This window comes from Halichoerus grypus, chromosome 15 (assembly GCF_964656455.1).
Source record: "Halichoerus grypus chromosome 15, mHalGry1.hap1.1, whole genome shotgun sequence".
In the NCBI taxonomy this organism is placed as follows: Eukaryota; Metazoa; Chordata; class Mammalia; order Carnivora; family Phocidae; genus Halichoerus; species Halichoerus grypus.
This window is the reverse complement of record NC_135726.1, coordinates 29,699,053-29,716,713: the sequence shown is the minus strand read 5'-3', so window position 1 is coordinate 29,716,713 and position 17,661 is coordinate 29,699,053. Positions and strand designations below refer to the sequence as shown.

The window sequence follows — 17,661 nt, the reverse complement described above, 5'->3', positions numbered from 1 at the left end:
GGCTTCCCGCGGAGCAGGGAGCCCGATGTGGGGCTCGATCCCAGGATCCTGGGACCATGACCCGAGCCGAAGACAGATGTTTAAGGACTGAGTCACCCAGGCGCCCCAAGAAAGTGGCATTTTTAAACTGTTTCTTTTATAACTTCCCTGAGGGTTAAGAAAGGACCAAAAAGCTAAAGTATAGTTTGTAGAACTGATAATAACATAACTGTTTACTTCATAAGACACCTGTCTAATTATTGTACAGGAATCAATGTTTGTGGTACTTATCCATTATCAAGATAATGGCTAAATGATAAAAAGAATTTTATATTAAGCATTGATGCATGGGATCTATTTTAACAGCCTTTTAAAATGTAAAACTTTACAGTGAGAAATAACACCACTGCCATACATAATCATTACTATTTAATGTTTCAGAAATATAAGTAATTCTATATGAAACAAATAAGTAAATTTGAAAAGATATTTATAAAACATCGTTTATGGCATATTTATATGTCTAAAAAAGCAATGGAATCTTGAAGCCATTATTAAAATTAATAAATGAGTTCAATGAATTAACTGGATGAAAGATAAATATGCCATGAGCCTTCTTAAATATCAGTACTAACAGAAGTACAGTTAATATAATGGAAGAAAACATCTATTCACAGTAGAAAAAAAAGATATAGAACATTTAGGGGTATACCTACTGACACATGTGTATGATTTCAATAAAGTGAATTATCAAATTTAATTGGAAGATTTCTCAGTTGGAAATTGAAAACTACATATTTTAAACATTTTAAGAATTTTTAAACACAGAAATGCAACCCAAATCAAAATGTTAACAATTTTTTCATATAACCAGATAATATCTAAAGTTCCCCTGGAAAAATGAATGTCAAGAAAATTAAATGCACTTTTAGGAACCTGTCTTACAGCAATAGTCATACATGTACAGTGATAATATAGTACAGTGATGCTCATTGCCACATTTTTTTGTTTTAGAAAAAAACTTGAAGCTAAATCGCTTATGATAGAGGATTAATACATCCATTCCTGTTTAATGCAAAAGTAAATATAATCATGTATATCCCTATGTACTACTGACCCATAGAGACCTCCAAAACAGTTAAATTTAAAAGGAGAGGGGGGTGGGGCGCCTGGGTGGCCTAGTTGGTTAAGCGTCTGCCTTCGGCTCGGGTCATGATCCCAGGGTCCTGGGATCCAGCCCCACATCAGGCTTCCTGCTCCGCGGGGAGCCTGCTTCTCTCTCTCCCACTCCCCCTGCTTGTGTTCCCTCTCTTGCTGTGCTCTATCAAATAAATAAATAAAATCTTTAAAAAAAAAATAAAAAAGGAGAGGGGGATATAGAACAATGCTTATAGTATATTTGTTTATGATTTTTCAAAAGGATATATTGGGGATCTACAGACACTCCTATGCATTTATGCACACTGTAAGTCAAGCACCTTTCTCACAATAGGCCTCATGTCCACAAGACAAATCTACCACTGCTTTGATAGAGCTTACGAATTCTGGTGGTGAGACAGAAGTAAACACATACGTAAGATGATTTCAGAGAGTGAAGAAGATAGAATAGTCAATGGTAGAGAATGCTGGGAGGTGTGGAGACAGCATGAAATCAGGTGGTCAGGGGAGGTCACTGAGGGGACAGTTGTGCTGAGATTGAATGACCAGAAAGAGCCAACAATGTAAAGACATGAGGAAAATCTTTCAAGGTACAGGGGCTGGCAGTGAGCCATTGGTGGAAATAAGCTCCGTGTATTCCAGAAATAGAAGTGATGTTGTGGCAGAATGTAGGCAGTTAGTGAGGAGGTGACAGGCAAGGTCAGAGACCATAGGTATGGGTCATATCATAGGGCCTTGAAGATTACCCTGAAGAGTTAAGCAATATATAAATAAACTTATGTAAGCACGTATTCATTTAATGCTTGTATAATTACATTTTCTTATTTATATTTCACCAAAAAATTTAAAGTTTTTCTGAAAATGAAGTACAGAGAAGACAAACTAGTGTTGTTTACTACATGTTAAACCATATTAAAATATTATAAAGGAACAATAATTAAAACAGCATGATACTGAGAAAAAGATATAAAGAACAAAGAATAAAATAACAGAAAAAGATCAAATTAAGAAGTTTTAATAAAGAAATAGTATTAGAGAAAAAGGAATTAGTTAATAATCGTGATTAGGACTTTGAGTTAGCACTGGGGGGACATTATAATGATATACTCTATACCAGGTAAACTCCAGTTAGTGATAAATTTTTTAAAAAATTTTTGCAAGTAGGGTACCTGGGCGGCTCAGTCGGTTAAGCATCTGCCTTCAGCTCAGGTCATGATCCCAGAGTCCTGGGATCGAGCCCCACACCGGGCTCCCTGCTCAGCAGAGAGCCTGCTTCCTCCTCTTCTTCTGCTGCTCCCCCTGCTTGTGCTTTCTCACTCTCTGTCAAATAAATAAATAAAATCTTAAAAAAAAATAAAATAAAATTTTTTGAAAGCATGAAAAAATAGAAAAACTAGATTTCTATTTTATCAAATACTTTGTGGGAAAACATTCTAAATTAAAAAGAAATCACAAAGGAAATGATTGGCATACCCAAATATATAAGACTAAGAAGTATATAATGGACAATAGAAAGGCAGTGAGACTGGTGAGACTTATAACAAAAGTGTACATGAAAGTTAATATCTTAATTATATGAAAGCTAATATAAGGTGATCAGAAACACATTAAAATCAAGGGCACCTAGGTAGCTCAGTCAGTTGAGCCCAATTCTTGATTTCAGCTCAGGTCATGATCTCAGGGTCCTGGGATCAAGTCCAGCATTGGGCTCTGCACTCAGCAGGGAGTCTGCTTGAGATTCTCTCTCTCCCTCTGCCCCTCTTCCTGCTTGCTCACTTTCTCTCAAATAAATAAATCTTTTAAAAATAGGGGAAAAAAGGAAACACATCAAAATCTCAAGATTATGGGCAAAAGATGTTTGAAAATTTTCTCAAAAAATACAGTTAGGGTATTTTTTTGTTTTTAAAGAAGCTGGGGCAGGGCAAAGGGACAACTCTTTCTTACTGAAGAAGGCCGATTAACAAATACAGAAGGAGTAAGAGATAGAAAAATCCTACCATTGACCTACCACAGCCGTAACTGTAGCAGACAAGATCCATTGATGAGTTCTAAAATTAGTGGATGAGATTGAAGGAGAAGCAGACTTTTTACATATTCTCAAAGTATATCTTTCTAACTTAGAAACTTCTCATTAAAGGTAAAAAGCATATCAACTTAAAAGTTGTTTTGAATGAATTAAACTGAATGAACATGGTAAGGTTTATACACTTACTACCTTGCTTTTTGTATATTAATATAACTCTTTTGGAAAAGGACTAAAACATGTTTCTGGATCTATAAAATATTTATATCCTTGGGGCACCTGGGTGGCCCAGTCAGTTGAGCGTCTGCCTTCCGCTCAGGTCATGATCCCAGGGTCCTGGTGAAAATGTAAAGACACTGTTGTAAGCAAAATAGTAAAATGACCTTCAAGTAATAGCTGTTAAATTTTACAGAACAGCTTGGTTATTGACACTCCAAGAATTAGGAAACAAACAAGACCCTTTAGTGCCACAAAAGATGAATTGGCTGAATTATCTGAAGCCGAAAGTGAAGGAGATGAAAAACCCAAACTCCGGAGACCCTGTGACCGTTCCAATGGCTATGGAAGAACTGAATGCTTTAGAGTAGAGAAGAATCTTCTAGTTTATGGGTAAAATACTGTTTTTAATGTTTCTTGTTAGTAGTCTGCTATATAAAATTACAAAAAACATACACCAAATTCTGTATTGTTTTTTATCTTGTTAGAATCAATAAAATCTGTGTAAAGTTCCCTAAATTTATTATGTTTAACATATATTTATTAGCAGAATGATGGAATATCCTTAATTTGTAAATTATAAATGTATCACTGAAGTCAAATTCCTTGTTGTTCTGAGATTTGCATATTTAGTAATATAAAATGGATAATCTTGTTATCCATTATTGAATAAGATACACTCGAAATCACTCTACCATGGCTCTGCATTTTACTTACGGGGATTGCAGGGGGACTTTATTAGGTAATTCCTATTAATGACAACATGTGTTTTTTTTGCAGTTTTCAAGTCTTTTGTCCATGAGCTCTGTTTTTCTCTAGAACTTGACTCAATATTAATGTAAATATACCTTTTTAACCAGATGGGGCCGATGGAGAGAGATTCTGTCTCACGGCCGTTTTAAGAGACAGCTGAACGAGCATGATATAGAAATAATTTGCCGAGCCCTCTTAGCGTATTGCCTTGTTCACTACCGAGGAGATGAGAAAATTAAAGGCTTCATATGGGATCTCATTACTCCAACTGAAGATGGGCAGACACGAGAACTACAGAATCATCTGGGTAAGAAGATTCTTGCCTCTTTTTAAATTTATTTTTAGTTATATAGGTAGCACCTACCATAGTACCCTATATAAAGAGCGCTTAAACTTCACTCTCCATTCAAGTTCCAACTTAGAAAATACCAACTTCTCTGTTTGGGTTTTACACACAGCTTTACATGCAGTTGGGTTGTTAATCAAACATATATCAGTTTGCAGGTGGTTATCTCAGCAGTCTTCCCATTTGTAATCATGTAGATCTATCTCATTTTTAAAACTCCTTTTTAGTAGTTCATAGTGCGGATATTGTTTATTTAGCATCTGCTTTAATGATGGGAGCTTAGGACATTTCCAGTTTTTAGACAATTGACAAACAAGTTTCAGTGAAGATCCTTCTGCATGTGAATAAATCTTTCACTAAGATACATACCACGAAATGAATTGTTGAGGTATAGCATTTATACATCCTTAGTACCTAAAATGTTGTCTGTGGATTAATAGTATCAGCATCTCCTGGGAGCTTCTTAGAAATACAGAATCTTAGGCATCAGACTTACTGAGTCAGAATCTACATTTTAACAAGTTCCTTTGCAATTAGTATATATATTAAAGTTGGGAAACATTGATATACATTTTAAGTTTTCATCAGTACTTTAATTTGCCACCAGATATGGCTATACCAATTTACAGTTCTGTCAGAGATATATATAAGTACTTTTTTCTCTACATCCTTTCTAATAAAATGTTCTTTTCTGCATAAAGTAATTCTTACATAGCATAAAGTAATTGAATTTTCTGTAAAGATAAAAAAAAGATTACTACACCCTGAAATCTATGTTACAGTTTTGTTCTGTTTAATCAACAAACACCTGCTACAGTGCCTTTTATGTTCTTCTTGTGCAAGGTACTGAAAAGAGAAGAAACAAGATCCCTGAGCTCAGGAACTTTCCATTCCAGCCAGGTAGACAGACATAATAAGAAAGTAGATAAATAATTACAGAATGTGATAAGTATTGTGAAATAAGTAAGTGCTGAGATGGAGAAGAACAGAAAGCACCTATTTTGGATTAGGGTGGTCACCGGTCTGTCGTAATAGGGGACAATGAAATTAGTAATGTGAAGAGTGGAATTCTGGTAAAGATGGAAGATTGACACAAATATATCCCTCTTCCTTGAAACTGCACTTACATGTTGATAAAGAGAAAGAAAAAAAATAAGGCATTATGCTTGATCAATTCTACAGGCGGAAGTCCTAGTTTCTTCAACAAACAAAAGGGGGGTGGATAGAGAGGCTATGTATAAACCAGTGGGGTCCTCAACCAGACATGATTTTGCGCCCAGTCCTGCCACCATTCAGGGTTGTCGCTGCTTTGAGCATGTTACTAGCATTTAGTAGGTAGAGGCCAAGGGGGCACAGACAGCTCCCCACAGTGAAGAACAGTGCGGCTCAAAATACCGATAGTGCTGAGATTGAGAACCCTGCTATAACCTACAAGATTTGAGAGTCCTCAGCCAGTTGCAGTGTGGGGGCCTGATTTGGATCCTGACCAAAACAGACAACCCAGGATTTTTTTTTATTATCTTTATTAAATAATAGTAAATTTGAATATCAAGTATTAGGGAAATATTAGTGCATTTCTTAGGGCCAATAATGGTATTTTTTAAAAGGAGACCATGTACTATCACTAAGAGATACTCAGATATTTATTAATGAAATGAGTAATGTCTTAGATTTACTTCAAAATAACATGGAAGGTTGGGAAGTGAACAGGGTATGAATGAAACAAAATTGCCATGAGCTGGTAATATTAAAGTTGGATGATGGGACATAGTGATCCATCATATTATTCCATCTCTTTTTGAATCTGCTTAATTCCATGATTAAAAAATAAATAGGCATAAACCCTCAAAAGAAGAGAGAGAGTGGGAGAGGAAATAGCAACACAGTTTTAGAAGAAAATAGATGAGTGGCCACTAACTCAATCAACCAGAGAGAACTAAATCTCAGGTCAGCAGTAGGAAAAGGCAACAACCAATCAATGTGCTTCATAGATTACCCAAAAGTTCGTTTGTGACACATCAGGAACCTCTGAAAGTAGGCGTAAGGACAGAGATTTTGACTAGAAGTTGTTTAAAGAAAGTTCAGATTGCCAGACACCCTCTTCAACTCTGTGTAGCCACAGTGAAGAAGAACTGAAAGTTTATTCTCTAGGGGCGCCTGGGTGGCTCAGTCCATTAAGCGTCTCACTCTTGGTTTCGGCTCAGGTCATGATCTTGGGGTCCTGAGATGAAGCCCTGCATCAGGCTCAGCGCTGGGTGTGGGGCCTGCTTAAGAGTGAAGAGGACTGGAATATAGAACAGTATTAGTAGTAACATAGAACAAAGTACAATTTAAGGTGGAAGACATTAATTAGGATCAAAAAGAGACTACACAATAATAATAAAAATGACTGAACCATAAAAGAAGATATAACAAGGGGCGCCTGGCTGCCCCTCCCCCCTAAAAAAAGAAGAAATAATAAGTATAAGCTTTATACACTAAACAAAATAGTCTCAAAATATAAATACAAAATTGCCAAAATTTTAAGAAGAAATGGGCAAGTCTACATCAAGTTTCTATTTACCATTGTGGTGAAACTCCTAGCTGGTAGAGTGCAGCAAGGAAAAGATAGATAAGAATTGAAAGGAATCAAAACTTTATTTTTAGTAATTGTTAAAAATGTTAAGTGAAACAACTCTGGCATCATTGAGGATTCATAGGTAAGCAGTGGTATACATGCAGTGATAGTCATACAGTAGATTTTTACATGGCAGGAAAATAGGTAAGTTACAGCCTCGTGAGTCAGCAAGTATAAATCTCAAAAAAATACCAACGTAATCAATAAGTTGCAGAATTGCCTGTGTTTTATAATGTCTGAAAACTTAAGTACTAAATATTTCTCCATCCTACCAGTACAAACAGGCATGGAATGACTAGACAAATACAGGGTAGTGATTATCTCTGGGAAGGAAGCAGTGAACTGGACTTCAGCTATGCATACCTATTTCCTTTAATGAAAAACTGACCAGATATGGAATATGTTAAGATTAAGAGTAAGAATACTTCTTTGTATTTTTGAAATATTTCAGGGGCACCTAGGTGACTGAGTCGGTTAACTGTCCAACTCTTGGTGTCATCAGGTCATGATCTCATGGGTCATGAGATACACCCCCAAGTTGGGCTCCGTGCTCAGCAGGAAGTCTGCTTGAGGGTTCTCTCCCTGTGCCTCTCTCCCCACTTGCACTTGTTTTCTCTCTTTCAAATAAATCTTTAAAAAAATAAATATTTAAGGGGCGCCCGGCTGGCTCAGTCAGTGGAACGTGCAACTCTTGATCTTGGGGTTGTAAGTTCAAGCCCCACATTGGGTGTAGAGATTATTTAAAATCTTACAGGAAAAAAAAAAAAATATTTCACAAAGGTGTCAAAGAAATAAAATGAATTTAGCTCTCTTAAATAAGAACCCACAATGACTAAACCTAATCCAGTTTTGAAAATCAAGAGACCAAAACTTACTATTTTATAACTAGGGAAGCTAAAAGTAAAGCAGAGGGACAGGTCTGAGCTTTCGGTTTTTACATTTGGAAAAAAATAATGTGTTTTGGAACAAAAAGTAAGTCAGAGTGATTAATTTCAGGTACAGAATTGTTGGGTACTTGCAGGGGGGAGCTGTTAATACGTGTATACAATCATCACGTTGACTTACCTTGCGATTGGGTATCAGCGTTGTTACCGTTAATATTTTAAAGATCTCTATATGCCTGCACAGACCTCTGGAAGTCTCCAGAAATTTCTTGTATTGAAAAAAAAATGTTTCAAATTGCAAAACTTTATACAAATTATCCCTGATTTCATGTGTCCTTCTCATTTTAACAGGCCTATCAGCCCCTGTACCCAGGGGTCGGAAAGGGAAGAAAGTAAAGACTCAAACAAGCTCATTTGATATACAGAAAGCAGAATGGCTTCGAAAATATAATCCTGAGCAGCTACTTCAAGATGAAGGATACAAAAAACATATAAAACACCACTGTAATAAGTAGGTAGTAGGGTATTTTTAACACAACTCGTTAAAAGTTTATATTTCTGAATTTATTAAAAATCTTAAAGCATGCTGATTTTGAGTACAGAGACAGTGTGGTCTAGGACCAATCCTAATCTTAATCTTACAGGGTATCCTTCAGCAAATCATGGTATCTCTTGTGTCACTGTTTTCATCAACAGAGAGAGAAATAAAACTGGCCTCCAAATGATCTCATTATATCTTACTTGGATATTAAATTATGATGATTGTGAAGATTTTGGAGAAACCTATTTTACTATATATGGTAGTAATGAGATTTATTTAATCGGAAGTTATTATTTAATTATAAAAATTCTGCATATAAATTCTTTTCCAATTTTAACCTCATGGATGAATTTTCTTTAATGATTAATATCTTTGTGTCTTTTTAATCCTTTTCCCTCATTTTTAGGGTTTTGCTTCGTGTAAGAATGCTGTATTATCTAAAGCAAGAAGTCATTGGAAACGAGTGTCAGAAAGTATTTGATGGAGTTGATGCAAGGTAAATTAAATAACCTGTTGATATTTTCAGTAACATGATGAGGCAAAAGTTACAGGACCAGAAAATTGTAATTAAGTGGCTCCTTATTCAGTGAAGTTCACAAGAAGAAAATTCCACCAAATGTAGAGAATTCACCCTTGCCTATTTGTTGCCTTTCCTCCATTAGTCTCAGTCTTTGGCTCTGTCACTAATAAAAGCTATAATAATAATAATAACAGCAGTAGGAGTAAGCTTCCTACCACCAAATCTAAAACTTAACCTTTCTGTGCTCATTCTTTTCCCTTCCCTCTTATTCCAGTGGACTGACTTTTATGTCCATATATGATCCATCCGATGCCCTGGTCTCTTAGCTCCTTATTCTACACCTCCCTTCTTGAAATGCTATGTTCTTTTTTTTACCTTTTTTTCTTTTTTGAAGTTCTGTCTTCTGTAGGCATTATGCAAGTTTACCCACCTGTTGCCCTTTTTCCTCCCTGGTCTTTCCTCTTCATTTTCCTAGCTCTTACATTGGATTGTCCAGGAGCTCTGCCCTCAGCTCTCTTTCTTGGCTATGCTCTCCTTTGGTATCAAATCTGATCAAGAAACAGATGACTCTCAAACTTACCTGTTCACCCCAGAGCTCTAATCTGAGAGAGCTGCCTCCTAATATTCCCACTTGACAGTCTAATTGACATCTTAAAGTTTCCCTGGCTCTCCAAATCTTCTGCCTCCAACCCTTTTCCTCCTACCTTCCCACGCACAGGCCTTCTCCATCCTGCTAAATGGTGGACCACCCAGTTGCTCAGGTGCCATTCTTGATTCCTCTCTTCCTTAAATCCCTCAGAAGGACCTGTGAGCTCCACAAAGTATAGTGTACGCCCAAATCCGAGCACTTTTCACCATATCCTCTGCTAAATCTCTAGTGCCAGCCACCATTCTGCCACGTTTAGACTTTTGCAGTGGCCTCCTAATTGGGTCTCTGCCACCTCTCTACAGGCTGACCCTCACACAGCAGCCAGAGTGATCTTTCTGAAGCAAAACTCAGGCCATGGCGCTCCTCTCCTTCAAACCTTCCAGATTTTTCTCATTTCTCTTAGAATAAAATCCATACTCCCTATGGCCCTACACGACTTGTGACCTCTTCCTTCATTCTGGCCCTCAGCCACGATGCTGCAGCCACACTGGTGTTTCTGTCTCTCCCGCGTATCAAGCTCTTTCTGTGCCCTACCTCCGGGTACACTCCTGCGCCTCATCTTCCACAGAACTGTCTCTTCAAGTTCTTCAGACCTCAGTTCAAGTTTTACCTCCTCCCAGAGGCCTCCCTAGCTAAAGCAGCCTACCAGTCACTCACTGCTGCTTGACCTTATTTTGTCTATTCATGATGCCTATTAAAGTTATATTTATTTGTATGTCTTTCTCTTCCCATTACAGTTTAAGCTTGAAGGTTAAATATGCTGTTTTATTGATCTTTCTTTTCACAGCCTCTAGAGTCTGGGACATAGTAACACCCAATAAATATTTGTTGACTAAGTGACTCCTCTTTTCCCTTGGCCTGACAGGATCCTATCCACTTGTGATTTCCCAGAAACTACATTCTGTGAATTATCCCTACATTTTCCCCTTTCATTAATCTTCCCCTCTTTGGCTTCTCATTTGGACTTTGACATGTTCACGTTTCCCTCAGCATAGACACAGACACACAAATACACACAACACTTTTGGACCCAGTATCTCCTCACACTATCATATGATTACTCTCCTTGATTTCACAGCCAGACTTCTGTATCCGTGTCTCCTTTTTCTCCTCTCCCATTTACGATGTGCTGCCCACCACAGTTCAGCCTCTGCCCCTCACTCCACCACCTACTCCAAGAAATCCTCACCAATATGCTTGCTGCTAAACCCATGGATATATCATAGTGTTTGTCTTACTTTACCTTTTTTTTTTTTTTAAAGATGTATTTATTTATTTGAGAGTGATGGGGAGGGGCAGAGGGAGAGACTCTCAAGCAGACTCCCCCCTGAGCATGGAGCCCAACATGGGGCTCGATCCCACAACCCAAGCCAGAACCAACAGTCAGATGCACAACCAACTGAGCCACCCAGGTGTCCCGGTCCTACTTTACGTTTATTGACCACTTTCTTCTTCTTAAAATGCTTCTGTAATAGCATTCGCCTGTAGAGGTTCTTTTTAGCTTTCTGCTCACTGCCTTGCAGCTCGTCTCCAGGTTGTCTCTTAAATGTCTTCTCATAGGTGCTCTCTTCTTGTCACCTCCTTTTCTTGGATGCTGTCATCTTTTCTGCAGTGTCAGTTTTTGTTTCTATACTATATCCAGGCCTTTGCAGTCTTGCTGGAACATCGCCTTTCCCTCTTGCCTCCATTCTCCCCCATCTCAGTGCTCAGCTGGCATCAGCTCAGCCTTTCCTGGCCTCTTAAGTCCGGGTCAGGCACATATCCAAGGTCCACTGTCACAGCGCGCACCATGCAGTATTGCAGGTACCTCTTCACAAGAGCAGTGAATGTCTGCCTTAGTATTTCTGTTAGTGGCACGTAGTGAGTGCTGTTTAAATACATTTTGCATGAATGATCTAGCCTGGGGAAGTTAAAGGTGGCTTTATGCAAAAGACAGAACATGAACTGAATCTTTAAAAACAGAAATCAGCAACAGGAGCACATGCACATTGTTGTATCCCTTTCCCTAGCAGTTAACAAACACTTAACATGCATCTGGCACTTACACTGGAACTCTGGGTAGGTGCAGGAAATCTTTCCACTTCTGATGGTCATCCCAGTGTGTTGAGCTTAGAGTGCCACCTGATGGTTGGTGAGGGGAACTACCTGACCCACTTTCCTCTTGCCTTCCTCTTTTGGTTTTTACGCTTTCTTTAGTCTTGGTCAGAAAATCAATCAAAAATAAATATCTTCTTTAACTGTATTTTTCCTCATCATTTTTTCAGCTTTCATTGTATCACAGGAAAATCACTCTTTCTGTATTTTTCTACAGTAAGCTAGAAAATACTGTGATTGTAACCCTTTTGTTTTTAAGAAAAATTAGAGGTAGTAAGATGTTCGTTTAAGTGCAGAAAAATTTCTTTAAGAATCTAGAGAAACGTCTCCATCCATTTCTCCATATTCCTTGGGTTAAAAACTTTTTTCTACTGGCAAAACATGAAAAATAAAAAGTAATTTCCTATCTATATTTCGTGTTTTATTTATTTACAAGACTTGTAAGTCTTTTGTTTTCATTGCCATTGTCCTTTATTTCTACTGTATTAGTAGCTAAGTATTGCGTTCTTGTGGACTAGCTCAGGAACATATTGACCATTTATCAGTTTATTTCTATATGAAAAGTTATTTTGAGTTCCCAGACAGTGAACTTACAAATGAACTTTCGCTACACAACTTAATTGTAAGTTGGAAACTTCCCATTTTTTCAAAACAATAGGCCTTTGTTTATTAACTTATGAAATTTTGGTGCTAAGACAAGGAGATGAAATTCTACTTAATTTTTGTTGTGTTTTATTATCTCTCATTCTTTGAAAATTAATAATTCACAAATATCAAATAGAGAAATTCTCAACTAGAAAATTTGATTTCCCGAGGTAATTTATCCTATACAATCTCTACCCTTTTTTTTTAAAGATCTGTTTAGTAGGGCGACTAGCTTGGTTAAGCATCTGCCATTGGCCTGGGTCATGATCTCAGGGTCCTGGGAACCAGCCCCTCCTTAGGATCCCTGCTCAGCAGGGAGTCTACTTGTCTCTCTCCCTCTGCCCCTCCCCCTGCTTGTTCTCTCTTTCCCTCTCAAATAAATAGATAAAATCTTTAATAATAAAAAAAAAGAAAGATGTATTATTTATTTGAGGGGGGAAGGGGCAGAGGGAGGAGAAAAGCAGACTCCCCATTGAGCGCAGAGCCCCACATGGGATTTAATCCCACGGCCCTGAGATCATGACCTGAGCCAAAAATCAAGAGTCAAATGCTTAACTGACTGAGCCACCCAGGCGCCCCTCTACCTTCTTTGTTGAATAAAATATAAGAATGATATGTGTGTGTGTGTGTGTGTGTGTGTGTGTGTGTGTGTGTGTGTGAAAATTAATGGTATTCATTTGCTAATTATTATCAGATGTTAGCTATATGCTAGGCTAAGGGAGACGATGGCTTGAATCACTTTGTAAAAAAGTAAACATTTCAGTCCTGTACATGGCATATTTTCATTTTTAGTGGTGTTGTATGTGTTACTTATAAAAGGTTTCTGGGAAAATAATAATTTCAAATGATAGCAAAGGAAGTTATGTTTGCAGAATTGTAAGTACTCTTTAGTAGTTGTTTCATACTCTTGAAAACAGCCAAATTACCAAAGCATCATGGATTTATTATAGTTTTAGTAGTTTATCATATTGTCATTTTTAGGCATGGTATTTATATACAGCATAAAAATAGCACTTTGAGTGTTTTAGTCAAATTATGAATCAAAACTTGCCATTTTCTTTTGCTTGTAAGCAATGCTTAATTTGTCAGTGGCATTTTCTTACCAGTAGCAGTCTAGAAAAGATATGCCTTGTTTTGCAGCCTAAAGCAATTAATTTGCCCTTCTAGTGCCCCATTCTCCTCATACACAAAATGAAATATTTGAACCAGCTGATTTTTGTCAAGTTGTTTGCTGGCATAAGATTCTACTCTCCCATAAAATGCTGTGTTTATATATCTAAAGGAAATCAGTGGAAAGAATATGATTCCTTAAGAGTAAAGTAAACCTGTTGAAAAATGTCTTCTGTTGAGCTTAAGGATATTAATTCATTTTTTAGTAACTTTGTTGATCATGTACAATTTTGTAATTTTAACTGGTGGTAATTGTGGAAAATAAAAAAAAAATCAATGAAATAAAATCATAATGTCTTTTTCTTAAAAACCATAATGCTTTTTACAAGCTAGGTAAAGTTTGCCTCTTCTTTGACTTGTTTGTAATAATTCATAGTGCCATATCGTGATTTTTTTTTTTAAGTGACATTGATGTTTGGGTCCCAGAACCAGACCACTCAGAAGTTCCTGCTGAATGGTGGGATTTTGATGCTGATAAGTCACTTCTTATTGGAGTTTTTAAACATGGTAAGTGAGAAGGAAGGTAGGTAGAGTCATCTTCTGTGTATAATGTAATTCAGCTAGTTCTCAGTTTAACGATTTCTGCCTATAGCCTCATTCCAGTAACACTGATGTTATTATACGTATCATGTAAAGCACGAATTACCAAATTATGTCTGTCAGTCCCTACACTTTTTCATGAAAGGGGTGGCATACATGACCTGCCCCTCCTGGACAGAAATCACACTAACTTCCCCTCAGGAAGAGTTGTTATATAAAGTGTGTTATGTATGATCAGTTTTCCTATTTTTCATTTTAACTGATAAATTTAATCCAAACTTTTAAATATACATATGCCGGACCATGTAATATTTGTGACAATTTCTAGAAAACCTACTTTACCCTGTATTATTTTAATATATGGTCCCTTTAGTCCAGGAACAACATCTGCTGTAAATATGAGCAATGCTTATATTCATACATCTTTTTTCTTTTTATCCTTTTTACTTTCATAATTGGTGATCCCTCCAGGTTATGAAAAATATAACACTATCCGAGCAGACCCAGCATTATGCTTCTTGGAAAGAGTGGGAAAACCTGATGAGAAAGCAGTCGCTGCAGAACAGAGGGCAAATGATTATATGGATGGGTATGTGCACTTCAGAGGCTTGATTTCTCCATATATCTCTGTCAACAGCAGCATGTCCTGCCGGTGATGTTTATCTTTAAATAATGTAGTAGTAAGAGAATTGGAGTTTACAATCTAAGAGTTAATGAAACTCTAATAAGTTAGTGTTTATCCAGTGGTGTGCTCAAGGAAGAGACTCCACCTGCCCCGTACCCATCCTTGTAGTGAGTCCTTCATTTTTCCATTCTTAATGGTCATGGCCATTAAAGCCATACAATTCTAAGGGCATAGAGGGAAGAAGACAAAGAATATTACAATTGAAGAGAAATAGAATGTTTGTTCATTGTAACTGTTATAAGGTCTTTACTATCTCTGTTTTCTTACCAAAAGAGAAAAGTAGGGAACTCTATTAAGGTTAATATTACCACATTTAAAAGCAAACTTGGTAGTAAGAGTCGATTAGAGTAGCTTTCTTCTGACTTGCCATATAACCGGCTTCACGCTGTGACTTGGGGTCATGAGGCTAATGAACAGAGATTTCAGTCTGAAACATGCTAAAAAGTCCTTCCAATAAGACTCCATTTGTCCTTTCAGGAGAAATTTTAAGTCCAGTACAATAATTGTAGCATCTGTTGGTATTTTAACAGGGATGTGGAAGATCCAGAATACAAACCTGCCCCAGCTATCTTTAAAGATGATATAGAGGTATGCTTTGGATCCTGTTTTAAAATCCTCATTCCTGGTTTTTCCATGGTTTCTTTTGTTTGCGTTTTCTTTTGTGTGTTTTTCCTTCATATGTTTTCCTTATACATAATTCTGTTCTTCAGAAGATGAGCGAAGTTAGTGATCCACTTAGGTCGACAGTCATCACAAATAGTCCTTCAGAATATGCCTGACCTCCCTTCTAGACACGCTGGAGGCCGGGGTGGACATGTGGATGAAATGGAGCTTGCCCACATGCTGCACTGCTAGGAACTAGGAAACACGGTGTCAGGGACAAAACCCCAAAGCAGAGTGAAAAGTAGACACTGAAAGTACACAGCAACAGATAGAAACTAGACCTACATAAAGGGTTGAAAATAGAGGGTAGAGCCTAGAGGAATTCCGAACTGCTAAAGCATAGTTAGTTCTAAGTGTTCTGTTTATAGAAAGTCAAAAGGAAGAAGCAGAGTTGGGTGAAAATATTCCATGGAGTGGGGAAAGGATGTGAAAAGGGATGAAGGCATGGGAAAGGACTAGACAGTGCTGTAACTGTCAGGTAAGGTGTGCTGGTCTTGGTGGCCACGGGGCTTGGATATTGATGCCTTTATGAGGACTAGAGAGGGTTCAGGCCAGTGTGTGGCGGTGAGAATGGAGATCCTGCATAGAATGAGAACCCTCAGAGAGCAGTACTCTCTGACAAACAGCACAGGACAACAACGAGGAAATTTATCTCCACGTAGGTACTGGGTAGGGAAAAAATTGTTTCCCCTGAGAATTCATAGCCATAGGCATGCTTTCTCTTGAGCTTACAGTTTGATTCTTTTACATCATCTGCATGGTCCAGGAACTCTCGAACCAAAAATGTAACATAGAAAGGGTCCCAGGCTGGCAATAACCCTGAGGTACCTAGTAGAAACAAAAAGAAAAAGAATTGTGGCAGAAACAGCTTCAATGTAGACTGTACTTGAGTCCTGAAGATAAAAGCCCTCCATGAAATGAGGTCAAAATCCAAAAATTTTAAATATGTGAGGAATAATTTACCATGAGTGAATGTTAGCAAATAAAACAAAGAACAAGATTAGACCTCTAAGAACTTCTGATGGAGATCTATTAAAATAGAAAATAAGTAATTTTATAAATGGTTAAATACATTAAAGAAAGATCCAAGAACAAAAGAAAAAAAAAAAGATCTATGATTTTAAAAGACGAGGGATGTATGTAAAAACAGTTTTGTATAACATTAGAAGTGGAAAATACAGTCACTGAAAATTAAAACTCCACAAATAGGTTAAACATTGTGCTGAAGAGGCAGATTAGACACAGATCTTGAGAGAAGAAATGATTTAGAAAACAGATTTGAGGAAAGGATCCATAACGTAGCATGACGGCACAGTTTAGCCCAATCAGGAGAAAGAAGCCACATAGTCTGTTGAATAGGAAAAGTTTAACGTGAAGAAATATTGACTATAATAGGGGGACTGAAGTAGTGAGGACTAGCTACTATGCTTAGGGCTGACACAGAGCAGCCAAGTAAGAGCCCCGTCCCTGGCAGGGCTGAGATGCTGATTTTTTTTGAGAGAGCATGGCCGCACCTCAATGGATGGCAGAACAGTTGCTGTGATGGCCCACTGGCACAACTTGCTGGAAATCCACCCTCCAGGGTTGCCAAGGGAGCTTTTCCTGGGGAAGTGTCTCACTGGAGGCGCTCCACTGCAAAACCACCTGAGGCCGAGGCTGCTAGGGAAAGCTGCTGGCCAGTAGGCACGCAAAGAAGCTGCTTGAACTGCAGAGGTGGGCCCTGGGGAAGCTGCTTGTGCTGTGGGAGCTGAGCCTGGGAGGAGTTCACCCAAACCAGAGAAGTAAAACCCTTCTCCTCCTACAGTGTCTCTCTGGCTGCCACAACTGAGAAAGCTTAACCTCGTACTGGCTGGCAAAAAATATTTAAAGAGCCCAGATCCATTTTCTTAGAGCCAATTAGAGGTATGAGAGGCAATGAATTTAGGGCTGAGAGGCAGTAAATCAATATGAAAAACTCTTTAGACTTGAAGAGGATAGCATAATAATGTCTGACATATATCTAATAGGTATTCCAGAGGGAGCGACCAGAGAGATTAAGGGAGAAGATCTGTTCTAAGAGATCAGCTGAGACGTTTTTCAGACTTAATGAAAGACATGAATCTTGAGATTCGAGAAATAGAATGAATCTTGACAGGGTAAACACAATTAAATCCACTCCAACAAAACATCCTGGCGAAA

The 17,661-nt window shown here is 37.8% G+C and overlaps 1 protein-coding gene across 12 annotated transcripts in view; it reads left to right on the top strand.

The window, feature by feature from the left end:
• The window catches only part of CHD9 (chromodomain helicase DNA binding protein 9), a 217,931-nt gene that overhangs the window by 168,276 nt on the left and 31,994 nt on the right, over positions 1–17,661 (top strand). For all 12 annotated transcript variants that reach the window (XM_078062741.1, XM_078062744.1, XM_078062743.1 and 9 more), the window contains 7 exons: positions 3,573–3,769; positions 4,237–4,436; positions 8,328–8,487; positions 8,924–9,013; positions 13,999–14,102; positions 14,607–14,724; positions 15,351–15,408. In XM_078062741.1, coding sequence (XP_077918867.1) covers positions 3,573–3,769; positions 4,237–4,436; positions 8,328–8,487; positions 8,924–9,013; positions 13,999–14,102; positions 14,607–14,724; positions 15,351–15,408 — 927 coding nt within the window. The remainder of the gene's footprint in view (positions 1–3,572; positions 3,770–4,236; positions 4,437–8,327; positions 8,488–8,923; positions 9,014–13,998; positions 14,103–14,606; positions 14,725–15,350; positions 15,409–17,661) is intronic.